Source organism: Eptesicus fuscus, chromosome 23 (assembly GCF_027574615.1).
Source record: "Eptesicus fuscus isolate TK198812 chromosome 23, DD_ASM_mEF_20220401, whole genome shotgun sequence".
In the NCBI taxonomy this organism is placed as follows: Eukaryota; Metazoa; Chordata; class Mammalia; order Chiroptera; family Vespertilionidae; genus Eptesicus; species Eptesicus fuscus.
In genome coordinates, this window is record NC_072495.1 from 24,333,851 (window position 1) to 24,360,906 (window position 27,056).

The following is a 27,056-nucleotide window of genomic DNA, read 5'->3' on the forward strand; positions in this document are numbered from 1 at the left end:
TTCCTGCAATGCCTAGCAGCTAAGAGTGGGTTCTCAACAGGTATTTTCGAGATTGAACCTAAAGTACGGTAATAATTATTAACACTTACAGGAAAAACACAGCTGGGTTGCTGCTTAGGCTGCAAGTCTGAGCCAATTCCAGCTTGTAAGCAAGCAGGGGAAATGAACTTCACCTGGAAGTTCATCTACAAAAAAGGAAGAGAGTCGCCCACGCGCATTCCTCTCCTCCTCCCCGCCTCCCGGCCCGAGCTCAAAGAGAGGACACTCAGAAGCTCAGCTCGCATTAATACACTAAGGACGGGATTCGAACCCCCAGGCGCACAAGGGACGTCCCCCCACGAACACTCACCGCGTGAGCCCACCTGGAGCCACACACTCACTACAGCTGCAGCTAGCGGCGTGGCGCTAAACAGATACAAACTCCACCCTCAACCAATCAAAACACCCCTCCGCCTCTGCCGGACCAATGAGGAGCAGCGGAAGTGGCCGTCCCAAGCGTGGCCTCGCTGCTTGCTGGGAGTTGTAGTTTAAGACGTAGAGCGGGACTAAGCATCCAAGTTTTCCCCGAGTGATCCGGCCCCTTCAGCTCTCCATCCAATCAGCAGCGTAGTCTTGTCCGCGGCTCTCGTCCGTTTTACCCCGGACAGGTTACGCCGCGGGCCAGATGTGGGGCGGGAGGGCCGGGGCCTTGCCCCGGGTGTGGGGGTTGTGGCCGACCGGGGCCCTCGGAAGGAGACCGCTGAGCTGCAATGCTCCGTCGCTAGCAGGAAGCAGCTCCCCCCAATGTTGGAACTGCGGCGGCCCAGGGGGCCCCATGCGGGAGGACGGGTTCTTCTGCCCCCAGTGCCGGGCGCTGCAGCCACCTGACCCCACTCGAGACCACTTCAGCCTTATGGACTGGTACGGGGGGCGGTTTCGGGGAACGCGCTGGGCGAGAGAGACGTCAGGAGCTGGCGTGGGAGAGGGAAGGGCCGATCTGGTTAGAGAAGGTGGGACCGGTTCGGTAGGTGGGCGGAACCCTAGAGACCGGGTGATCGGGCCTGGGGAAATGGAGGGTAGGGTGTGACCAAAAAAGAGGAAACTAAAGAGCAGGCCTGAGGAAAGGGCTTTAAGGATGGAGACATCGGTGAAAGGAGAACTGGAGGGGTGGGGAATACAGTTAGGGGGAGATTGAGTGCCGGAGGGAGACTTGAGGGGCCTTACCGAAAGGAGACTTGAGGGATGAGGTCAGAACGAAACTGGGGTGTTATCCAAGATAAGGGAGTAAAACCGAGGGGGGAAAATATATTGTGGGCGGAGTCTAAGGGAAAAGTGAGAATTAGAGGGAGAGGATCTGAGAAATGGGTGTTTTTCCTGTTTTCTTCCGAAGGTTGAGGAGCTGGGAGAGGTGGTGAAGTTTGGGCAGAGCTAAACTGACTCTCTAGGGCAGGATGTGGGAATGGAAAGCAAAGGGGATTGGATTAAAACAAGATGGGTGCCCTAACTGGTTTGGCTCAGTGGATAGAGCGTTGGCCTGTGGACTGAAGGGTCCCAGGTTCGATTCTGGTCAAGGGCATGTACCTTGATTGCAGGTACATCCCCGGTGGAGGGTGTGCAAGATGCAGCTGAATCGATGTTTCTCTCTCATCGATGTTTCTGACTCTCTATCCCTCTCTGTAAAAGATCAATAAAACATTTAAAAAAAAAGGTGGGTGACTGAGATGAAGGGACCGTGGCCTTGGGGAGATAGGGTGGGATCCGGCCATGCCCCTTCCCCTTAACTCTGGGCCGTGATTAAATGGTAAGCACTGAGATATAATTATCCGTCCTACTAGTCATTGAGCACTGAGGATGGGCCGCAGTAACAAAAGTAACCTTTTTAAGTTCCTCAGCGGTGCCAAACTAGCATGTTTCCTCTGCTTTCTTCCTTAATTAACAAGGAAGAAAACGGGCAGGGAGTAAAGGAGACGCAAGAGATGGGCAAATCTAATGCAATGTTGAAGCCTTTCCTAGGGTCTTTGATTACTCATCGTCATCATTCAGGTCGAAGCTCAAATGCAGCTCGCTGTCCACCACGTCTACCCCTCTCTCTGACCCTGTTCTGTTTTCTCTTCGCAGAACCTACCACTTTTGGAAATTATCCCTGTTGCATGTTTATTGCCTATTCCTCCCTGGCACAAATTCCTCCCTGACACAAATCTATTAATATTTGACGCCTGAATTTCATCTCCCGATTTCCTTCCAGCAAACGTTCCTTCAATGTTGATACCGCCAAGCTCCAGCATAGGTACCAGCAACTACAGCGTCTTGTCCACCCAGATTTCTTCGGCCAGAGGTCTCAGGTAGTCTATGGGCCACTCTTCATCACACCCAAACACGTGTGCATTCTGGGTGGGTGGCAGTGGCCTTGTGGTGATTGATTATCAGGGACAGAGCTGGACAGCTGGCTCCACCCTGTGGCAGCCAGACCCTAGCCAGCCAGGCCCTGGGCCTGTTCTGCCAAATTAGAGCCCATCAGTTGAAAATAAATATAGCTCATCCCGCAGTTCTGCTTTGGCCATGTCCTTAGGTTCCTGCCCATCAGTATTTTATGAAACAGTCTGTAAGATGGCTGACTTGGATGATAGTAAGACTTTCTTATTCTCCACTCACAGACTGAAAAGGACTTCTCGGAGAAGCATTCGACCCTGGTGAATGACGCCTACAAGACCCTTCTGGCGCCCCTGAGCAGGGGACTATACCTTGTAAGGTGATGTTCCAGCCTTTGGATGTGTGACCTACCTGGTGTTCATGGCACTGAGGGGAAGTTACTCCCTATATTTGTCAAAGGAGTGCTTGAGCCCTGAGCCAAAGATAGGGAGGAGTCCTGGGACCCAAAGATACTACAGGAGTATAGTTTTCTCTGGATATTACCTGTAAATCTTACTTGCCCAATTGCATTTTAAAAAAAAAAAACAACAACATTGCCCTAGCTGGTTTGGCTCAGTGGACAGAGCGTTGGCCTGCGGACTCAAGGGTCCCGGGTTCAATTCCGGTCAAGGGCATGTACCTTGGTTGCGGGCACATCCCCAGTAGCGGGGTGTGCAGGAGGCAGCTGATTGATGTTTCTCTCTCATCGATGTTTCTAACTCTCTCTCCCTCTCCCTTCCTCTCTGTAAAAAATCAATAAAACATATATTTATTTAAAAAAATTTTTTTTCTATAAATTTCAAGGATTGGATGATGATGGCTGTTAGGAAAGTAATTTGGGGGTGTTGAGGGAAGGGCAGAGGTGAATACCTTCGAATTTTAGGATTTAATAGAATCTTTACAAGTATTTAGTTCAAACTCACAAGCGGAGGAGTGACTCCCCCAGGGTCACACACTTCTAAGTAGCAGACAAGTATTCCATCCAAGCATTCCTTTCTCCGTCTAAGTTTCCAACACGCTGCCCTCACACTTTCATTACTAGGCAAGTCCAAGTTCCCCCTGAGTGGTGTTCTGTTCAGGATTTATGATCTTGGCCATAGTTTCTTGAACAATACTTATTTCGCCTGCTTTATGCCCCAATAGCTAAAGCTCCATGGAGTGGAGATTCCTGAAGGAACAGATTATAAAATGGACAATCAATTCCTCATGGAAATAATGGATATCAATGAAAAACTCGCAGAAGCTCAAAGTGAAGCTGCCATTAACGAGTTTGAATCTATTGTCAGAGGTAAAAGATGAAATACCACCAAATGCATTTTATTGCTATTTTGACTTCATTTCCGGGTTAAGTGAAAAATGAATATAAATGATTCAGGGATTTTTTTTTTTTTCTTGAGTATACTGAAACCAATTTTGTCTGGAGGTTAGACCTGTAACATCCCTCTCTCTTCATATCATGAGCCTATTTAAATAGAAAAATTAAGATCATGGTTTTCTCTTGCAGCTAAACAGAAAGAATTGACTGACAATTTGAGCAGAGCTTTTGAACAAGGTATTGTCTCCATTTCTTCACTTTCTCAAATATGGAAAGAAATTGTAAGCACTGAGATATAAACGTCCGTTCAACAAGTAGCTATTATATACCCGTTAATGATGGTTTAATGGGAAGGTATTAAATAGAGCTGAGAGTGCATTTTTGCCCTCAGAATGCACAGTCTTGCTGGAAAAACAAGCTGCGTGCCAGAAACAGTGATCTGCCAGTGAAAGATCAGATGAGAGAACGTGCTTTCATCCCCTTTTAACAAGTAGAAGATAAGATGAGGGATGTGGGCCGAAACCAACGCAGGGAGATTCTGAGGACAAGGCTGCCCATTCACCATTTGGCAAAGCCTGCACACCCCTCTTTCTGCAGGGTCCAAGAGAAGAAACCCACGGCAGAGCTCTGCCCACATCACACATGTGCAATGTTCATCCTCGTCCCCACTGTCCTGGCTCTCAGAGTGAAGGGACTCTACCCATTGCTAGCTGTTTTTAAGCAAGAACCACCTTTTCATCCATTCCTGACTGGTGCCACCCCCCTTAACTAAGAGAATCGCGGCCTTTTAGCTTAGAGTTCATTGGAATGCAAGAAGCAGAAAGCCACTCAGGGGAGCCCAGATAAAGGGGAGTTATTGTAAGGAATCAGGGCTACCTCCCAGAATCCAGAGAGAAAGTCCCTGTCACGATTATAGGCCAGTGTGATAAGAGCTTTTGTGGGGATAGAACCTGGGAAGCAGGAAGCAGTCTGGAACTAAGACTGTGGTGCTGGACTCAGCGCCCCTGGCAGTTCATTCCATCCTCTTCTCTCTAAAAACCACTCTGTCTGCCTCCTTACTGGGATCTGGTGCCCCAAAGGGGCCTCTACACCGGGATGACTCTTTAGTCCTCCTTGGCCTATTACCTTACAAGAACAAGGCCTTTCACCATGTGACTAGAGTCCCCTAGACCCACCTCTAGATTCTGGGAGAGGGAATTTGATTGGCCCAGATGTCCAGTCCAGTCCAGTCAGTCTGGGCCAAAGGGATAGGCTTATACGTGTGCTGCCTACAATGGTCAGATTGTGTTCCACCAGGGCCCACCCCCAGCTCCTGGTGTGCCTTTGTGTACTTTCATTTTTTTTTATCATTTCTAATTTTGAAACAGAATAATGTGTAAGTGCAATTTTAAAAATAATAACAGAACAACATCTATATCCTCACCACCCAGATTAAGAAATATAAATGCAAACAACATATAGTGATGGCCAATAAGCACATTAAAATGTACTCAAACATCACTAATCATGAAGAAAATGAAAACCAAAACCACAATGAGATACCACTTCATACACATTAGGATGAATACTGTAAAAAAACAAAACAAAACAAAAAACAGAAAATAAAACATTTTGGCAAGAATGTGGAGAAAATGGAACTCCTGTGCACTGTAAAATAGTGCAGCCACTATAGAAAACAAAATGGCATTTCCTAAAAAGTTAAAAATAGAATTACCATACAATCCAGCAATATCCACTTCTGGATATATATCTAACAAATTAACAGCAGGGACTCAAAGAGAGATTTGTGCACTGTCAAAGATAAAGCCAGATACCAGTTAAAGTGGTAAGGATGGATTTGAACTATCGAGATAGGGAAAGAGTCTAGCATGAACTAAACTCAACTTCCATTTGTGACTGGGCATTTTAAAGGGAGAATGAGGAAATAGGGAGGGACTGCGCAGGGGCTCAGTAGAGTCAGGGAAGTGAAAAATTCCAAAAAGTGGGAAGGGGAGAGTTGGTCCCTGTGAAACCAACCTGGGTTTGCTCACTGCACTAATCAAAGTTAGGTCCTACCCTCCCACAGAGCCTGGGAGACAGTGCCCTATCTTCAGGTGTTGGCTGGAACCGACAGTAAGAAAGACAGCAAGAAGAGATGCCTTCTTTCCTCGGAACAGTGTAAATCCATGTCTCATTTAATCACCTTTTGTTTATTGAGGACTAGCTACTAGTAAAGCATCTGTGTGCTAGGGAGTCAAGCCAAGACGCCTCCATCAGGCTTCATCTTCAGTGGGTGAACTCCTCTCTTCTCAAAATATCCTGAGCTTCCTGGACTGTCCAGGAAGTTCCCTTACTTACCTAAGTCTGTGAACTCTGAGCCAGATACGAGGCCGGTTTTTTCAAGAGGGCTTTTGTAAGCAGTGGCTCCAAAGAGTCAACCTTAGTTCATTGAAATTGTCTGGTCATATCTGATTTTATGCATCATTTCCAAATATGACATTCCAGACAAAGCATTCATAATATAACTGGTGTTTTCAATTATGATCTATGACAAAGGGGACAGATTCTTATTGAACAAAACCTCAAAAACAATGAACAAATAACTATATTGCTATGAAAATAAGAATACTCCATAATAGTTTCCAGTTTCTTTTTTAAGGGATTAGGCAAGGAGCAAAAGATAAATGTTTTAACTTTGTTTAGAAAAGTAAAATTTACTAGATTTTATGAGTCATAGATAGCTGAAGAGAAAACAGAGCGGGATTTTCTTACATCTGGAAAATAGAGCATTTAAGAGCCAGCAAAATTTCAAACAAAATATATAAAAAGTTATAGTCATTCTTTATCAGTTTACTCAATCCCATGTAATTAATTTTATTCTACTTAATCTTGGGTCAGCAGTTTTATGAACCCATTGGCTTTTAGAAATTCTGACTCAGTTAATTGGTTTGATTTCAAAGTTATTAAGCAATGCCATCAGAAGCCTATATTCCTGAGTACAGTACTTGGCACAGTCCTTTCTCATGAATCTTCAAAACAGTCCCTTTTTGTTAAAACACAAGTGGTCTGGCCTGGAGCTGGTTGCAGAATCTTTTAGGAAAGCATCAGAGTAAAACAACAACTGTCTGTAGATAGCAAAAGGTTTAATTAAAGTGACCATAGTTAAAGATCCGATGAAAGTTCATTCTAAAAAGAACACAATTGACAAGGAAATTTGGTTGTTTCTGTGACATACACATTTTTAAAATAATAACTTGATTAAAAACATTTCACCAAGACATATTATGGATAGTGGTGGCATTGATAAATTTCTATGAAGTATACAATTTTTGAAATAATAACATTTTACCATACAAATATAACCTAGGGAAAATTAAGTATCTTTTCTTCGACATATCGGAGGATGTAAGGGAGCTAAAGGGAAGGTGGCGGGTGGTAAAGGAGGAAAGAGGAGTGGGGGTGATGGGAAGGAGAGGTCTTGAAGGAGATAGTTTGAGGAGATCTTAAGTTTCCCAAAGAGCCACAAAATTTCCTAAGGAAAGTCAGACGATCTAAGAAATGGACACAGCACCACGGTGACGTACAGTCAGCAGGAGTTCGAGAAGGGAGGTTTCCGTCGACTGAGAAGTTCTCATGGAGGAGCTGACTCAAACAGAGAGAACAAAGAGGCCTCACAAGGAGCCAGGAAAAAAAAAATCCAGCCTGGGAGCCAATCCTCGCTGGAAACAAGGAGCCAGGAAGGGTTCTAGCCCGGAATCTAGGGGATACCTTTCAAAAGAAGCCTGGGACGCCAACCCAGCTTCAGAGAGCCTCCTCGGAATTGTAAGAATCAAAATCTGTCTTCACTGCGCTTCGGACATTTGTCGGGAGAATTGGAGTTGTACTCACCACCAAGTACCCAAATAAGCATCAGACGAGAGATTAGGCAAGGGCCTCTGCATGTTGAAAGGTCTGGCTGTTACAACCAAGGGTTCGATGGTGTTTCCAATCCAGATCCGAGTCACGGTGCTGGATAATTGTCAACGATAAACAAAGCCAGACACTAGTTAAAGTGCTAAGCACAGATTTGAATCAGTGATAACTATTGCGGTAGGGAAAAGAGTCCACTGGGAACTAAACTACAATTCGTGACTGGCACTTTAAAGGGAGAATGAGGAAATGTGATGGTGGTGCACAGGAGGTCAGTGGGATCTGGGAAGTGAAAAATTCCAAGGCAGAAAGTGGCGGTGGGTGGGTGGGGGTCAGGTGGAATTGGTCAATGTGAAACCCATCTGGGCTTGCTAACTGGCACTTATTGAAGTTAGGCTCCTGCCCTCCCTGGGAAGCAGGGACCCTAGCTTTGCGTATTGGCTGCAATAAATAGTAAATTCTTTTGACAGCCTTGAATTTACTCGGGCAGGCATTTTAAGAGGGTCTAGGATTATCCTAGGGATGTGGCCTTAACTTATTAGAAGCTATGTTATCATATGTTAGTATAGGTCAAGGTTGAGGCCTAGTTGAGAAGAGAGTTCAGAGGGTCTGGCTAGACTTTGGTCAAGGACATTAATTCTTGTCGATACCCATGTTCATAGGATTTTTCACAATAGCTAACAAGTGTCCATCAATAATTGAATAGATAAACAAAATATGACATATCCATACAATGGAATATTATTCAGCCTTAAAAAGGCAGGATGTTCTGACACATGCTACAACATGGATGAACTTGCCCAGCTCTCCAGAGGTGGGGGCTCAACTTTAACCCAGCTCTGTAATCAATAGACTTAGTTTTATTCTTGCTTGAAATGAAGTCTCACATTCATGTCTCTGTTTATTTCAGATGATTTTGAAAAAGCCAAGGAAATTTTAACAAAGATGAGATACTTTTCAAATGTAGAAGAAAAGATCAAGTTAAAGATGGTTCCCCTCTAATTGTTGCTGATTTTAAAAAAAAAATAAAGTTCTTATTTATTTCTTTTCTGGCTTCTGCTAGATATACTTTAACTACTTATATCATCTTAATTAAACACGTGGCTCAAGCATTAATGGATGGCAGAGTTTGTCATGCCAGCAGAAACAGCCTAGCCAGAGTTTGAGTGGTCAATGTTTCATGTGATGCTGACACACCATGCCCCTAACTAGACCAATGGATGAGGAGGTGGGGATGGGGCCGACTTGAGGCCCTAGAGGAGGGTTTGGCAAACTTTTTCTGAAAAAGGAGAGGAAGTACATATTTTAGGCTTAGCCAGCCGTACTGCCTCTGTTGTAACTACTCAACTTGCTTTGTAGCACTTTTTTTACACAACAGGCTTTGGACTAGATTTGCCCGAGGGCTTGCCAATCTTTGCCCTAGAGCCACATCTTCCTAATGGCTAGACCTTTGGTGATGGTCCTCTCTTCTTCTTCTTTTTTTTTTTTAAATATATTTTATTGATTTTTTTACAGAGAGGAAGGGAGAGGTAGAGTTAGAAACATCAATGAGAGAGAAACATCAATCAGCTGCCTCCTGCACACCTCCTACTGGGGCTGTGCCCACAACCAAGGTACATGCCCCTGACCGGAATCGAACCTGGGACCCTCCAGTCCACAGGCTGACGCTCTATCCACTGAGCCAAACCGGTTTTGGTGGTGATGGTCCTCTTGTTAGCATGGCCTTCAGGGCATTGTTTGGTAACCTGCAAAGCTGCCTAAGGGTCTCTGGCCTGCCTTTCAAAATGTAGTTAATATTATCAAGAATCAGCCTGGTATTAAACACTATCCACGTTTTCAGCTCCACCTTGAGGTAAAGCACTTTTAATTTCTCTGGACAGTTGACAATCTCTTGTCATGATTTCCATGTTCTTCTAACCCAGCCTGAAGCAACTCCACTTCCCCTTTTGGATCTTTGGAAATGCAGTTTTAGTACTTGATTCATTTCCAAAACAACAACAACAACAAAAAAGTATTTTTTAAGTCTCTGGATCAAAGAAGATTAAAATTGAAAATTCTGATTTTAAAATTCCAGGAAACAATATTCAAACTCTTGGAGAGAATTGCTTGTTTATAACTAAAAATTCAGGGTTCTGAACCATGGTTTCCATACTACCAGAGCTTAACACCGCAGCTCCTTCACATCCTCCCTCGTTCTTGTCTAAGAATTCGTATCTTCTGAATCCTGGTCCAGTTATACCCAGGAACATTTGAGGATTTATGGATCTTCTGAAGGAAAATGGACCACAACAGCTGTCTGCTTAATGGTACTTGGGGGATATCAGTACAATCTCTAACCCCTCACAATTTACAAGGAGAATGAGTTACTTGTCTCCTTTAAGTAAATAATTACAATGCAAGCAAATGTCCTGGTTAAATCGGGTTCTTCTGCAAAGGAGATGAAAGGAGTGTTTGATATACTTTCATCGACGAACTTTATTCCTTGTTCAGAACAATGATCAGGACCAAAACAATCTGACCACAAAAAGAAATCAGATAAATATTGCCTCAAATGACATCTCTGGAGGAACTTCAAAGAAACTTCCCTTACCTTTTACCATCCACTGGAAAGGTCACTGGGCTTTCCAGCAAATCATTTCTGACTTGGGGGATAAATAAAAAAGACTTTATTTCTGAGTCATGGCTTCTGAGTCAGTGGGATTACTCCCCCCTGCCCCCTTCCAAAATCTTTCCCTTTTATTCGAAACTCTTCCGTTTAGCTGGACTTCTAAAGCCAGGAACACTTTCATGTGGTCCCTGACAAAGCCCTATGGGTGCTATGCTTCTAGACATCTGAGAGGTTAGCAGCCCTGTTTGGATTAAAGGTTCTGGCTCAGTGAAGCAAATGAAAGCACCCACTTCCCACCGCCACATCATTCCTAATATAGTGTCAGAACAAATCAGAGGTCTTGACTAATTTGAGACTATCTGCTCCAATGTCAGGCAGGCATAGTGTTATGGACCACGGCATAGAGTTATAATAGAGTTATAATTTGACAGGTTCAGTGTCCTTAGAAAGAAACCAGAGAGCTCCCTGTTCACTCTACCCACATTCCTGTGCTAGGGAAAGGCCCTGTGAAAAAGCCAGAAAGAAGGCTGCCATGTACAAGTCAGGAAGAGACTCCTCCCGGGAAACGGCAACTCCCCGGAAGTGGCACCTTTATCTTGGACTTCCAGCATCCAGACCCTGAGAAAATTAATTTCTGCTATTTAAGCCGTCTAGTCATGGTATTTTGTTATGGTAGCCTGAGCTGACCAATACACCTGGGTTTCCATCCTAGCTCTGCCACTTACTTGCCGCCCATCATTGTGCTAAGCTTCGTTTCTTCTTTAAAATAGTGATAATAATAGTACCTATCTCAGAGCTGTTGTGAACATTTCTTCTTGAATCAGTTTTGTGTTTTTCTGGGTATTTATCCATTTTTTTAAAATATTTTTTATTGATTTCAGAGAGGATGGGAGAAGGAGAGAGAGAAACATCAATGACGAAAGAGAATCATGGATCGACTGCCTCCTGCACACCCCTTACTGGGGATCAAGTCCACAACCCTGGCATATGCCCCGACCAGAAATTGAACCGTGATCTCCTGGTTCATAGATCAACACTCAACCACTGAGCCACACCAGCTGGGATAGGAATTTATCCATTTAATCTAAGTTATCTAATTTGTTGGCATATATTTGTACAAGGTATTCACTTATAATTCCCTCTTTCATTCCTAATTTTAGTAATTTGAGTCTTTGCTTTCTGTTTCCTTTAGTCAATCCAGCAGCTAAAGGTTTGTCAATTGTGTTCATTTTGTCAAAGAACCAACTTTTTTATTTCATTGATTTTTCTCTATTTTTTCTATTCTCTGTTTCACTTATTTCTGCTCTAATCTTTATTCTTTCCTCCCTTCAGCTTGCTTTGGGTTTAGTTTGGTGGAAGTTTTAGATTGTTGATTTGAGATCTTTTCTAAAATAGGCATTTATAACTGTAAATTCCCCTAGGCATTGCTTTTACTGAATCCCCTACATTTCGGTAGGTTGCATTTTCATTTTCATTCATCCCAAAGCATTTTCTAATCTCCCCTGTGATTTCCTCTTTCACCCTTTGGTTCTACCAGGTTTTAATGAAAGCAAGTTTCACAAAAAAAATCTGCCTCTACTAAAGGACATTTAGCAAGTAGGAATGAAACAGCCAAACCACATATTCTAGAAATAATCAAGTTCCAGCTCTGTTCCTCTTTGTTTTTCCAAACATATATTTCATCTGAGGCAAATGAGAAAGTGTTCTAGTGGCAGGATATGACCAAGAACTCTCCCCACCCGTATGGGGCACAGAACCACTTAAGAATCAAACCTGGGTTGCCATCTTGAGTGTGGGAAATGGAAGAGCTCACTGGATTTCTATGTCTTATTAATGTCAGGATGGAAACATCTCTAGTAATTCTAACATATATGTATGTTACTGGGGATCGAGTCCACAACCCTATATACTATATATATACTAGAGGCCCGATGCATGAAATTTGTGCAAGAGTAGGCCTTCCTTCCCCAGGCTGCCAGCACCGGCTTCCCTCCCGCTGCCGGCTTCTTTTGTAAGGTCGTCCAGAAGGACATCCTGTCTAATTAGCATATTACACTTTTATTATTATATATATATATGTAAAATCTTAAATACCACTCATGTTACCCATAAAAAACTCATTGTAACATTGCTAATGTTAATGAGCAGAAACTACTAGAGTCCAAAAGACAGGAGATAGCTACCGCACTTGTAGGAGCTGCCTATGATGACATTTCCTCGACATTGTGGTTAAGGAGGAACATACCTGCCCTGGGGTGGATCAATGCCAACATACACATTCTATCACACTCTGCGTGCAGAAATATTATAAAGAAAATTGTAGGCCACATCTCAGTGTAATGCAGGGGCAAATTCTTATTAATAAGTACAGTTTTATCTTTTTAAAAAATATATATATTTTATTGATTTTCCACAGAGAGGAAGGGAGAGGGATAAAGAGCCAGAAACATCGATGAGAGAGAAACATCGATCAGCTGCCTCCTGCACATTCCCCACTGGGTATGTGCCCGCAACCAAGGCACACACCCCTGACCAGAATCGAACCCGGGACCCTTGAGTCCACAGGCCGATGCTCTACCCACTGAGCCAAACCGGCCAGGGCTTTTTTTATTTTTTTAATATATTTTATTGATTTATTTTTTTTTTTTACAGAGAGAGAGGGAGAGAGAGTTAGAAACATCGATGAGAGAGAAACATCGATCAGCTGCCTCCTGCACACCCCCCACTGGGGATGTGCCCTTAACCAAGGTACATGCCCTTGACCGGAATCGAACCTGGGACCCCTGAGTCCACAGGCCGCCGCGCTATCCACTGAGCCAAACTGGTTTTGGCCAGTTTGATCTTTTTAAACACATGTGAGAGCTGCGAGAACAAAGTATAATAAATAGCCAAGAATGTGTACAGGAGCCCCTTCCATTGTTCCTCAGGACAATGTGGAAACAAGGGAGAGGGTTCACTGCTCCGTCTAATTGCCCATTTATTCTGCCCCCGTCACGGGCACCAAGGAAACCAAGGAACACTGTGGGCATTCTCATTGCTGTTAACCCCAAAGAGCCGTGTGAAAATCCCTAATTTTCTATTTTCAAGCCTGCTCTTGGCAGAAGGTACCCCAAGACTTGAAAATAGGACCACTTGTCATTGTCTGCAATCGACAACAGTTCCTTTCTTCTGGCTCCAAAAGCACCACAAACATTTAATAGACTGGAAAGGTCTGTTTGGATGTAAAAGATGGCAGTTGTTAGCAGGGAGAAGGATAAATGTATCCAAGTTTCCAGGTAAGAGAGAGGAAAAGAGAGAAATTCAATAGAAAACTGAAGAAAATCCCAATTGCTAGATGCAGGTAATCAGGTGGGGAGTGGGAAGATATAAAGCTGGGGAGGTGGGAAGGTGAGGGATCTTGAAGGAATGTGGAGGCCGAAGGAGGTTGGACCTTCTCCCAAGGGTAACAGGGAGTTAGGGAAGGGCTTAAAGCAGGGGAGGAGCACATTGAGTTGCATGGTGGACAAATATGTCTGACTATATTGTGGCTAATGGGCTGGAGGGGCAAGTGTTGAACAAAGAGAACAGCTAGGAGGCTCCAGCAGGCAAGAGATAATGAATTGGGTCATGATAATACTGATACCCCTAGTCCTTCTGCAGAGTCCTACTTGCTTACAAGAGGAAGATACCAGCCACTGGGTCTGTGCTTACCAAGCAGGTGGTCGTATCTGCCATGTCCTTTCTCTGCTACTCCAGGCTCCCTTGGACCTGAGAAGTCATGCGAAGATGCCTCATCGCCACCATCAGCACTCATGACGACAACGACAATGTCCAGATGACCTAGTGAGTCAACAAATAATTAACAAGGAAGAAAGCAGACAGGGGGTAAAGGAGACTCAAGAGATAGGCAAATCTAACGCAATGTTGAATCGTGATGCCATCAACCCAACTATAAAAAGACATTTGGGGGCACTTGGAAAAATATGAATACTGAATAGATGATTTTGAAGTAGTATTACTAATTTTGTTAGGCACGATAATAGCATTGTAATTATGTTTTTTGGAAAAGTATTCGTTAGAGATAAGCACTAATGCATTTATAAATAAAATACGCTTTAAAATAATAATGAAAAACTCCCATGCCTTAACACAACATTTCCTGTTTACATATTACATCCTCCTTTTTGTTCTCATATACACACTTTTTCTTCTTCAAACTAGTAGCCATAATACCCCCGTACTTTTGCCTGGAATTGGGGGTTAAATTCCTTTACTTACAGCTGAGGGAATTGGGAACCATAACTTGCCTCAATTTTCTCATCTGTAAAATGGGAGTAATAAAAGCATCCGATTTAGAGTTACTGTGAGAAATACTTGACTTTTTCTGAGCAAAAAGCACTTACAAATAGGAAGTACCTAATAAATTAATAATTCAAATACATTGCCTGATAAGGGGTGTACAGCCTGGTATAGAATTCTGAATGAAAGAATGAATCTGGATAGGCATTCAATAAATATAGGAAAAAGTTTCAGAATATATAGAGAGTAGGACTCCCTTTTTACAAATACATATTTATATGTGTATATAATATCATCTAGCAGGATATTTTTTTAAGTGAGGAATGAGGTGGCCATTTGTAGAAATGACCCCCAGGGGACTCCCTTTTTTAAAAATACATTTTGATTGGTTTCAGAGAGGAAGGGAGAGGGAGAGAGAGAGAAAAACAGCAATGATGACAGAGAATCATCTATTGCCTCCTGCACGCCACCTGGGTATGTGCCCTGACCAGGAATTGAACCTTGACCTCCTGGTTCATAGGTAGGCACTCAACCAGGGAGCCATGCCAGGCGGCCAGGAGACTACCTTTTAAATCCAGTTGAGATAAATAGGATGTTAACTAAGGGAGGCAAAACTGGATTGTAAATGCCACTAAGAAAATTTAAATCTAATCCATTATTTACATTAGACAAAAGAGGTTCATTCATTTTGTTCCTTAGACCATTATGAGAGCAATGGGAATGGAGAACGGTAACCTGGAAGCATTTCACAAATAAAGCCGATAGGACTTGCTAACTGATTACATACAGGGGAGAATACAAAAGGGGCATCGATGAAACTTAGATTTTTGGTTAGAAGGAGAGAAGCATCTTCTGACAGCTGATACTGGCCTGGTGCTATAAGGTAGGACTTGGTGTCTTCCTGTTAAACAGCTTCTCAGAATGTCAACATCAAACAAGGTCTGAGATTCGACTTTGATGGATCAAGATAAAAACAAGAGTACTTCATAATCATATCTGAATACACACAACAATGTGCACATTGTTTAAACCACAAATTGACCAATATCCCCCTAGCCTGGCTAATATGAAGAACTTGCTTCTTTATCAATTATAGGTTTAGCCTTCCTTCATTCCTCACACCTCCTAGAAAAGATGGACTAGAATTAGCCCTGCTTCCTGACAATATTAATTCCAGAGCCAAGCTCTGCTTTCTTGAACCTTCCTCCAAATCACCCTAGGCAACCCAAATCCTATAAAAAGCTGCCCTTACTGAGAGACTCCCTCACCAGAAGGAGTCAATAAACACATCTTTGTTCCATTATAGATACGATCTTGGTGGTCTCTGGCTGCTGGGCATTGACGTTGGCACAAACAACTCAGACTGGACGATGGTGCCATTCCCTGAGATGGGAAAAGTAGGACATAATCAGTGGTTGGGGTTGACCAACTCTGCTAGCCCCTTTGGCAAGCCTGTCTCTGGATGCCCCAGGCAGAAGCTGGAAGACTTCACAAGCGCTCTGAGGTCTTTACTGGCCCTCCCTGCTGTTCCCTCTAAGCCTTAGAGTCTAAGGCATCACCGACTTCATTTATATTAAAACACCGGTTGCACGAATTCATGCACGGGTGGGGTCCAGCATGGGTTCACCCCCCCCCCCCGCCAGGCCCGCGGCGGGGAGGGGGGAGGCCCCGAAGGAGATTGGCCAGCCAGCCCCGCCCCCTGTTCGAACTCCCCATGGAATTCCTGGTCAAGGGGGAAATCTGCATATTAGTCTTTTATTAGATAGGATAGAAGGAATTAATGGCTGATATTTAATGAATCTGTACCATGTGCCTAGAAGAGATTCCAAAGCAGGGGTCCTCAAACTTTTTAAACAGGGGGCCAGTTCACTGTCCCTCAGACCGTTGGAGGGCCGGACTATAGTTTATTTTTTTTTATTTTTTTAAAATATATTTTATTGATTTTTTTACAGAGAGGAAGGGAGAGGGATAGAGAGCTAGAAACATCGATGAGAGAGAAACATCGACCAGCTGCCTCCTGCACACCCCCCACCGGGGATGTGCCCGAAACCAATGTACATGCCCCTGACCGGAATCAGAACCTGGGACCCTTCAGTCCGCAGACCGAAGCTCTATCCACTGAGCCAAACCGGTTTCGGCCGGACTATAGTTTAAAAAAAAACTATGAACAAATTCCTATGCACACTGCACATATCTTATTTTGAGGTAAAAAACAAAACGGCAAAAACACCCGCATGTGGCCCGCGGGCCGTAGTTTGAGGACGCCTGTTCCAAAGGCTCTATATGTTTAATTCATTTACTTCTCCCATCAACCCTAGGAAGATAGGTACTATTATTATCGGGTTTTACTAATGAGAAAACTGAGGTACGGATTGCATACCTTGTGAAGTGAGGATTCGAACCTAGGTCATACCAAAGCCTGACAGAGCCGTCCTCAAGCGTTAGCCTGCTCCACCAAGGCAGCCATCTTGTTTGTAGTCCCAAGGACTGCGATTCCCAGCATTCCCTGCGGCAGCCGCTCTCCACACACAACAAATCCCAGCGTGCCCCTGGGCGGCCCGGGGTGGAGGGTTCTAGAAGGCGTGACGTGAGGTCAAGAGCGGGCTCAGAGGCGGGCACCTCTCGACAATCGCGGTGGCTGCAGCTGCCGGGCCTAGGGACGCGGGCGGCCTGGGCCGCGGACGCTGCCTCCTCGTCTCCCCGGCCATGGCCGCACTCGGCCGGCCCTTCAGCGGCCTCCCCCTGAGCGGCGGCTCGGACTTCCTGCAGCCGCCGCCGCCACCAGCCTTCTCCGGCCGGGCCTTCCCGCCGGGGACGGACGGTGCCGAGTTGGCCCCGCGGCCGGGACCCCGAGTTTCTCCGAATAGCCCGGGCGGGAGCCCGGCGCGCGGACGGTAAGGAGCCGGACGGGCGCGGGGTGGGGGGGCCGGGCGCTCCCTCCGCGGGGGGCTGCTGAGCCCCAGGTTACGGAGGAGGACACTGATCTGCAGGGACCGGGACTGTAAGTCGCCGCGGGTCGCGTTGGGACCTCGGCCCGCCTGCACCCCTGGGAGGTGAGACGACTTTCCCCAACTCGACCGGGTCGGGTCGGGCCGGGCTCGCGTCCGGGCCACCTGGAGCCTGGTGTCCCCTCGGCGGGGCCCCGACTCGCTCCGCTTTCAGACCCGGCGCGGCCGCCGAGGCGAACAACTTTCAGTGCCTCTCGGACAGTCAGCTGCTGCTTCTGCAAAGTGGGGCAGAAATGGGTCCTCCGAGTGCGATCTTGGAAATAAAAGTGCTCGTCGCGGTGCCTGTCCCGCATACTTGTTCCCTTCCTGGGTCTGCCCCAGTGGATCTCCCATTACCAGAGTGGAAGTTTAGATTTCCATCGCTAGTGAGGTCAGGGCTTCCCCACATTTACCTGATGGACCTTGTGACCTGCATGTCCGTCCCACCGGGCCGGGAAGGGGACTGACAGCTGGCTACGGTGCCGGCTGGGAAGCTCAGTGGAGCAAGAAAGAGTGGACGCTGAAAGCGCAAGCTCGATGCATTTTTTTTTTCCGGAAACTGATGTCTTGTTTGTTTTGTTTTGTTTTGTTTCGACAGTGGTTCCGTCCCCTGCAAAAAGAAGCACAAGCTAGAGCAGGAAGATGATGAGTAAGTTGCAAGTGCCATTTATCCGCTTGTCATTGAATTTGCCCTATTTTATGCCCTTAATTGTTTGTTTCCAGTGCAAAGATGAAAGGAGGCAGGGGGACTGGTAATAACCTGGGTGGTGGTGGTTGTCTTTTAGAGACAGGAACCGTGTGGCTGGCAGAGTCTGGAAACCTTTCACTCTCTAATGGGTTGTAAAGTTTGAATTTTGAACCGTGTGAATATTGTTACACACACAAAGTGAGAGAATTCCAAATGTGTGAAAGGGTACGTATTTAAAAGTCTTACCTTCCAAGCTCACAGCTCTCCCCAGAGGCAACCACTGTTAATTGTTTCCTGTATCTCCTCTGGAAGATCATTATAAAAAACTTGCACACCTTTCGCTGTATATGCCTTCATTTGTAAGAAAATATATTGTTCATACTGTGCAACACAATCATCTTTTCATTTTACTTTCTTGTAGCTTGTTGCCTATAGGCACATAGAATTTACCTAATTCCTTTTGTAAGGCTAGGTATAGATCATCAGTATCCTGTTGGATTTCCCAAGTTATTTCTAATTTTTTGCTATTACTAACAATTCTACCATGGGCATTTTTTTTCTTTTTTTGCATGTGAAGAAAGATTGAATTTTAAGATGACTTTTTTTAAATTAAAACTTTATTATTGCAATTATTACGTATGTCCCCTCCCCCCACCCCTCCTGCCCCAGGCCTTCACCACCCTATTGTCTGTGTCCATGGATTATCCATATATGCATACAAGTCCTTTGGTTGATCTCTTCCCACCCACTTCCGCCTTCCCTCTGACATTCCAGTCTGTTCCATGCTTCTGTGTCTCTGGATCTATTTTTGTTCATCAGTTTATTTTGTTCATTAGATTCCACATATGAGTGACATCGTGTGATACTTGGTCTTGCTGGCTTATTGGGCTTAGCACATGGCCATTCTTTTTAAATTCTTCATATATATTTGCAAGTAGGGGACTAGATTTCCTAGATAGGAAATTGCTGGGTCTTAAATTTCTTTTTTTAAAGAATTTTAAAATACTTTTAAAAATATATTTTTTAATTGGTTTCAGAGAGGAAGGAAGAGGGGGAGAGAGAGAAATATCATTGATGAGAGAGAATCATTGATCAGCTGCCTCCTGCACACCCCACACTGCGGATCAAGCTCACGACCTGGGCATGTGCCCCAACTGGGAATTGACCAGGAATTGAACTGTGACCTCCTGGTTCATAGGTCCACGCTCAACCACTGAGCCATGCCAGAACCAGAGTTGTTCATTTATATTCTTTATAGCAGTGGAAATGTCTGTTTTTCCATCTTCTCACCACATCTGTATTTTTAAATTTTATGATCTAATAGGCAAAAATGGTATTCATAGATAGGCAGTCAGTGGGGTGGGCGAGATAAAAGGATATCCAGATGACCAGCCAAGCGAAAAGATGTTCAACCTCATCAGTCTTTAGGGGAGTGCATATTAAAGCCACAATGATATAGGAGTGGTCATGGAGCCTCAGGAACTCCCAGACACTGTGGATGAGAATGTAACTTGGTATAGCACTTTGCGAAACAGGTTGGCATTATCTATTAAGTTGAAGGCACATGTACCTTTTAACCCACCAGTTCCCCTCCTGAGTATGTACATGTGCACATCAGGAAACATATACAAGATGTTCTGGTCTTGAGATTGCACTTGCTGATGCCCAGACCATCAAGTACTTTTGGCCTAAATACTGAAATAGAACAGGGCTAGTTGCCATACAGCTTTCAACTAAACTGGTAATATAGTGCTTGCAAATACTACTTCATGATAAGAGTCTGAACAGTTAAACTTTCCTAAGGAGGCTGGCAGTTTTAGTGAAAATGGCACAGAAGTAGGATTCAGGGGCTCTAGGGTGGGTCTGTCTGATGCCCAACATGTAATTCTGTCATATATGACGTTTGGAGGGAGTACTTAAGTTTTCCTAGATCCTAGTTACCAAATGTGCAAAACAAGAATTTGGATTTGATGAACTCTCAGGTCTCTATGAAATATAAAATTTTCAAGGAACTAAAGATAGTTTATGTTTGAAAGTAGGGGAATAGTGTACCTCATTAATTAAGAACTCATAGACCCAACCGACCGTATGGCATTTTGGAGAGGACCAAGAAATCAGCAGCAGCATCATCAGCACCTGTAGTACTTGGAACAGACCTGATGAGGCATGAGTTTTTGCCATAAGGGAATATGGGATGCCTGCAGACCGCCTTCTCATGTGACCAGTTTGATAGAGCAGCAGCAATGTGACAAAACGGGGCTGATGCTGAATTGCTGCTTTGTGACTTGGTTCCTTACTCCCACTTGACCTATCCAGAGCCAAATAACTAGGAATGACTTTAAGTTTCCACATTGAACACTTATAATTTATAAAAGCAAAACCTTGTAGGTACAGCTTAGTTTGGCAGAGAGAGCAGTAGAAGAAAATATTTCAAGGAGGCTGTGAGAATGACAGAAAAGAAAATGCGTGATTTTCCATCTTGTAAACACACACTGTCAGAAGTTATTAGAGTTTTTTCATATAAAAATTTGATTAGAGATAGGGGTGATCTACATTTCATTTATATTCAGGATTTTCATTGAAAAAAATTTTTTTTCCAGTTGCCCAGTAAGAAAGAAAAGGCTAACTGAAGCAGGGCTCTGTGCTGGTCCTAATGACTGGATTCTTTGTGCACATCAGGATATAGAGGGTCATGGAGTAAATCCATGCACTAGTGGCCTTTCTGCACCTGGCATGTTAGATGTTATTTGTGAAGAAATGGATCAGACAACTGGAGAACCGCAGTGCGAAGTTGCCAGAAGGAGGCTTCAGGAAATTGAGGACAGGTAAATGGGCAGCGTATATAACGGGCTTATTGTTGTTCCTCTGTAATGTCTCTGCTCTTTTAAGCTAATCTAATTCATCATTTGATGATACCTTGATCTTCAGCCTCTTAGAGAAACTGTAAAAATAAGGGAACTCAAAATGTGCATATTAAATGTTGAAGTAAGCTCTTCTCATAGAACTGTACAGAATTTTTTCACTTACTATCTCTGAATATTCATTTTTGGTTTATGGGAGTTTCAGGGACACATTCTTTTATATACATGTGTGTGTGTGTGTGTGTGTGTGTGTGTGTGTGTGTGTTTATTGATTTCAGAGAGGAAGGGAGAGGGAGAGAGATAGAAACATCCATGATGACAGAGAATCATTGATTGGCTCCCTCATGCACACCCCCTATTGTGGATCAAGCCTACAACCCGGGCATGTGCCCTTGACCGGAATCAAACCTGGGACCCTTCAGTCCACAGGCTGACGCTCTATCCACTGAGCAAAACCAGCTGGGGCCAGGGACACATTCTTCAACTTTGCATCTAATATAAAACTTAAATGAAATGTTGAGTAACTATTCTGTGTATAATTTTTTTCACTTATGTATAGCATCATGTTTTACTTGACCTTTTGCTATAGCACCTGTTACTTTTATCCTTTTTATTTTAATTTTTTTCCAATTACTAGAATATATACTAGTTTGACTAAATAACTTTTTGCTCTTCTTCTGCTGCCTTTATTTAGAATAATTGACGAAGATGAAGAAGTTGAAGCTGACAGAAATATTAACCATCTCCCCAGTCTTGTCCTTTCCGATGCTATGAAAACAGGTTTGAAGAGGGAATTTGATGAAGTCTTTACAAAGAAAATGATTGAGTCCATGTAAGTTTTGGTTCCTGGTTTCCATTTAAATAGGATCTTAAAAACCCAGTGTCTCTAGACATTGCTTATCCTATGCTAGCCACCTCCTGATCACCAGCCAAGGGAAAGAACAGTAGGTTTTGTGTTGAGTCCAGGTTGCAGACCTTTTTAGTTCATTGGAGTGAGCAAAATGCTCTGCAAGAAAGAGTTTGAAGAATGCAGGAGTGACTGCTTTGCCTACTTAACCCTTGGATTTTTTGAATACAGTCCTGAAATGCACTGTATCCTATTTGGGAATGGGAGGATTGGCAAGAAAGAGCCCATTCTCTTAAATTCTTATGATGGGACATAGGATCCACATTTCAAAACCTCTTGTTTACCTGGCTTCGCAATTATCCAGGAACACTGTTGAGACCTAGGAAACAAACAAACAAAAAAATGTCTCCCAGCAGTCCGAAAAGAGAGTTATCACAAAGGTTACAAATCAAAACTGATATGTTTGTCTTATATTGTGTATAGCTTCTCAGGCCTTTAGCTGTAAGCACCATTATGCCCCTAATTTAGACAGTTTCATTTTTCTGGTTTCCTAGATCATTAGAGTAGAAACACAGAAACAGCTAGTGAGAGAACAAACACTTGTAGTGAGTAATGGAAGTATAGTGTGAGGACAAGAGAGGAAACTGGAAAGCAAACGTAAGACCCTAAAAAGCAAAACATCCTGGAGCTCATTAACATAAGAGCTAATGATAGCTGGGTAATTCTTGTAATCCTTGAGCCTAGGTGATCTCCAGTCCTCGGCATCTGCTGTAGGCAGGTTCTGAGTGCCACTTATGTTTGCCTAGATGAGACTTGATAATCAGGGTACGTGGCATATATCGGATCCATTCTCTCAGGGCACCAGTCCCAGTGATGCTAGGTAGATGAAGCATTACTCCCTTTGGCCATAGTGGGTTCAGTGCTGCTTGATGTTAGATCACAGCCCCTAACTTGAGCTTATAATTAACTACCCAACCCTGAGGACGGGTAAATAGTTTAGCCAAGAGAAAGCAGGTCACGTGGCTCTCCAGCCTAAAACATAGCACTTTCTGCTCTTGGTTGTTTTCCAGAAGCTAGCCTTTGGAGATATTCTTTATTGTTTGTGTTTTAGTTTGCTTTACTTGCCTTTGGGCTCCAGAAACCATCAAACCAGTAGTGACAGGAGGAGGTTAGGTGGGGCAGACACAGGCATTGGGCACATAATTATTTTCGCTTACTGCAAAAAGAATTACACTTTTTAAAAAATATATTTTTATTGATTTCAGAGAGGGAGAGAGAGAGAGAAACATAAATAATGAGAGAGAATCACTGGATTGGCTGCCTCCTGCCCGCCTCCAACTGGGGATCAAGCCTACAACTTGGGCATGTGCCCTGAGCAGGAATCGAACCATGACCTCCTGGTTCATAGGTTAACACTCAACCGCTGAGCCACACCAGCCGGGCAGAATTATACTTCATAGCTATACTAAGCAAAGGGCATACTGAGATACTTTTCATGTATTTGTCCAGTGCTTCGTTTTCATTTATAATAGGTTAGTACAAGATAGTAGTCCACATCAATGTGTCTCTCTCACATCAATGTTTCTCTCCCCCCTCTCCTTTTCACTCTGTCTAAGAAAATGTTATATTAAATCAGGGGCCTCTATTTTTCACATTGGATGTTTATATTCTAATCACAGCATCAGTACAGCCAGTTGGTTTGATTAAAAATGCATGCAGAACTGTAAAATTTGATGTATTTGAATATCCTTTCTAAAAATTATTTTGCATTATTATAGTAAATCTCTTTTGATGCTTTCAGTGTGTAATTCTACATATTAGATAGTAGACTATTTTCTCAACATATATCTTTTATTTTCACGTCTTAAAATTTTTAATAAAAATCTGTATTTTATTTCTTAGGAGCCGTCCTTCCATGGAGCTCGTGCTCTGGAAACCTCTCCCTGAACTCCTTTCTGATAAGCCAAAGCCGTCATCTAATGCTAAGAGCTACACAAGAGAGAGCCAAGCTAAGCATGCCTCTGCTGACACCACCTTCCCTAGGAGAACTGAACTGTTCTTGGAGCCTCGGCAAACAGGGCTGCCTATTTACAATAGTTTGGAGACAGCTGCTTGCACAGAAGAAGAGATGGAACTCTAGAAATGTGTTTCTATACTAAAGTTGTCAAATTTTAGAAGGCTCATGTGTTTATTCGTGAGCCTACTTACATAGTATAGGGACTTGAAAGTTATGAAACGGGTGTAAGAATATCTCCACCTGTGGTTTGGGGTGGGACTCTCATTTTGGGTAGCCATTTCTTAAATTCAACTTTTTGCCAAGGAATATTGCCTCCAGGGAAAAGCTATTTTCTAGAGGTATTGTTTTTGTGAGGTTACAGTCTGCACAGGCAAGTATAGACACTCCATGTGGAAGGGTGACTTAAATCATCTGTCACATTGTTCAGAAACTTGGAGAAAACTGAGACTCTTGAGTTGAAAAAAGATGCATTAAGAAAGAAGGGTACTGCTACTACAACTGAACCCTGACAGTTGAATTCCAGCTTCATCTGTAGATATGAACTCTGTTTACAGTGGTGACTGTGATTGGGGAGAAGGAGGGAAGAAAGCAGTAGCTTAAGCCTATTGCTAAGAAATTTAATAGAGGCTCTGAAACTTGTACAGTAGTTGTCAGTTCAATGTAGCTAAATTGATTAAATAGCCCGTAGCATTGTGGCTCACCTCTCTGCCTCTGAAAATGCAATGAAAATACAAAGAAAAGGTTTTTCCTTTGAGGCTTTTTTGCTCTGTGTTACTGTAGTTCCTTGGATTCCCTTGCATAATTGATAAAAGGAATTATTCAGAAATGTTTACAACTTAATTAACTTTGATAATTGAAAAGGTTTTGAGGTAACCCATGTGCAAATTGGCTATGGGAGAAGCATCTCTTGGGTAATCCTGAGGAAGTGCTGTGTCAGCTAAGCCCAGTATTGATAACGTCAGTAGTTAAAAAAAGGTTGTACCTGTGTGAGCAAGTTGAGTTTTAAATGTTAATTTAGAAAACAATGACTGGATAATTAACTGAGAACATACGGGCAGGCCATGTTGAGATTTACTGAAATAGCCAGTTTGCCTGGTGCTTCAGCTATTATGCAGGAGCCTAAAGGTTGGTAGAGAGTAGCTTCCTGCGAGCAGGAAGTGTTCAGATTTCAGGCGTAAACCAGCTCAAGGTGTCCTTTGGGGATAACCAAGGTTGAAGTGTTTTATTTCTCAGGAAGAACTTTACTGTGTGGCAAGGACTCAGTAGTGCAAAGTGAAATGACAATTCCTTTAATGCTACAGAATATTCACTATAACTTATTAAATGAGTGTAATAGTGTAATATTGGCCCTTTCCTCACATAACAGGAGACCACCCTAGTTCTTTTTGTTTTCTGGTTTTCTTCTCCCTTTGTAGGAATCAGATACCTTGTATAGAAAAAAAATGATTTATACCAAGTATAGAGGTAACTTTTTAGAAACTAGCTCCCAGGCGTTTTGAAACACATGCTGAAATCCTTCCCCTTGTTACAGATGGTGTAGAAGTCACAAGTCTGTTTATTGGACTGTTTCTTCTCTTGCCTTTTGTTCCTGCTCTCTCTATTTCTGTCTGGACAGTCAGGAAAAGATTTAATGTTTAATATTTAAACAAAGTATTTAATGTCTACACAATAAAATTATTCAAACTTCAAACCAGTATTTAAACCAGTTGGAAACCAGCTAATAGTTTCTTAATCTCAGATTTAGAGATGAATGTAAACTGTATTCTGTTGAAATCTGCAAGTGTCTGGTTCATGCCATTTGAAAAACTCCTGCCTTTAGGTCATTGTTTAATGGGACCAACTTGTAAAGTTTGTAGCCTTAAAGAAATCTCCATGTTAAAAAATTTGTTCTGTTACAACCCAAAAACATGAAGCAACTCCCGGAATTTGGAGTTAGTCCCAGTGTTAGGGTGGAAGGGGAGGAGACCGCTTTCCCAAGGAGCCCCCAACACACGATTGTCTTCTATAGGAATTGTTGGGCAGGCCTTTGATCAAAGGTCTGTGTAATGAAAAGGAGGAAAGAAGAGCCCCAAACAGGGCTCTGATACCATGGGCAAATACAGGAGAGAATTAAGATTCTGTTTGTTAAAATCTAAACAGAACTTGTTTCAGGAGTCAGGCTATCTGACATGACAATTATTTCTGCAGGAAAATGGATGTTTAATGCTCCTTTTTAAACTTCTTGCATACGTTTGTACTAAAATTGTCTTCATCCTTGTGGTGCTTATTCATCTGAGCCGTCTCCACAGCCCCCATGCTTCTGTTTTGTTTTTTCGTTTTATAGCGTAAGACTTTTGCTTTTGCCTTAAGGTTTCCCTAGGGGAATAATGTCTTTTCATTTTGTACAGCTTTTACAGCATGGATCAAACATTGGCTTTCTATGCTAATGTATGAAGAGGAAAAATTATCTAAAGCAGGTGAGCTTTAATGAACAAATGTATATTTTCTCTGAGTTTGAATAGGGTGTGTGGATTTTTTAAAAAGAAAACATTAATAGGAAGAAAGTCCAGTTCTCACAAATATTAATCAGTCAAATAAAAAAACCCTCATTCTTGAAAAGGTGCAAATGTAAAATTTAGGAAAGGAACTAGAACCATGAGAAGAATGTTTACCAGCAAGTTCATTAATTATTTTAGATTTGGAACTTGGTTTTGTCTTTTAATAGTGATAAGAATGGTGCAGTACTAGGAAAGTTCTGGAAAATGCTGTCAATTTTGCTTTAAAACGAGAATCTGGTGTTTCTGTATTTGTTTTCAATAAAACTTCATAAGTGTTTTGGACTTTTTGAGATATTTGTATTCCTGTACTTAAGTAAATATAACAATCACTTCTTTGCTTTCCTCTAAATTGTATTCGAAGTAGCATTCATATCAGTGAGGGGCTTAAATATATTCTGAAGAGATGATTATGTTGGGTTAAAGGTAAGTTTCATAAATGAATTAGCTCTTCACAAAACAGGCATACTATGTCTTGCCATTCCTAAAACCCTTAGAATGCTTTCCACTCTTCTTAGCAATTCACTACTGTTGTATGAACAGCATTGATCGGTAATGGTGATTAATTGCCAGTATTCAGATGGCAGTGGTGACTGAGTCTTCAAAATGTTCAAATATGGAATTGAAAAGGGTATATAGAGTTCA

General features: G+C 43.0%; 2 protein-coding genes across 5 annotated transcripts; both read left to right on the plus strand.

Annotated features, from left to right (window-relative positions):
* The first annotated feature begins 552 nt into the window (after positions 1–552).
* On the plus strand, positions 553–14,292 carry HSCB (HscB mitochondrial iron-sulfur cluster cochaperone). 4 transcript variants are annotated; one of them, XM_054712772.1, is made up of 6 exons: positions 553–900; positions 2,225–2,321; positions 2,634–2,723; positions 3,532–3,676; positions 3,893–3,940; positions 13,935–14,292. In XM_054712772.1, the coding sequence occupies exons 1-6, from the start codon at positions 665–667 to the stop codon at positions 14,015–14,017; spliced, it is 699 nt and encodes a 232-aa protein (XP_054568747.1). In that variant the 5' UTR covers positions 553–664; the 3' UTR covers positions 14,018–14,292. The 4 variants fall into 4 exon arrangements, with proteins under 4 accessions (XP_054568747.1, XP_028002594.1, XP_008140706.2 ...); XM_008142484.3 differs by lacking the exon at positions 13,935–14,292 and adding an exon at positions 8,502–8,633 and having other exon boundaries at positions 556–900; XM_028146793.2 differs by lacking the exons at positions 3,893–3,940; positions 13,935–14,292 and having other exon boundaries at positions 2,634–2,728; positions 3,532–3,608.
* Positions 14,293–17,051: 2,759 nt separating this feature from the next.
* CCDC117 (coiled-coil domain containing 117) lies at positions 17,052–26,696 on the plus strand. The gene is made up of 5 exons (XM_008142481.3): positions 17,052–17,371; positions 18,063–18,113; positions 20,753–20,977; positions 21,708–21,845; positions 23,763–26,696. The coding sequence occupies exons 1-5, from the start codon at positions 17,184–17,186 to the stop codon at positions 23,998–24,000; spliced, it is 840 nt and encodes a 279-aa protein (XP_008140703.2). The 5' UTR covers positions 17,052–17,183; the 3' UTR covers positions 24,001–26,696.
* The last annotated feature ends 360 nt before the right edge of the window (positions 26,697–27,056 follow it).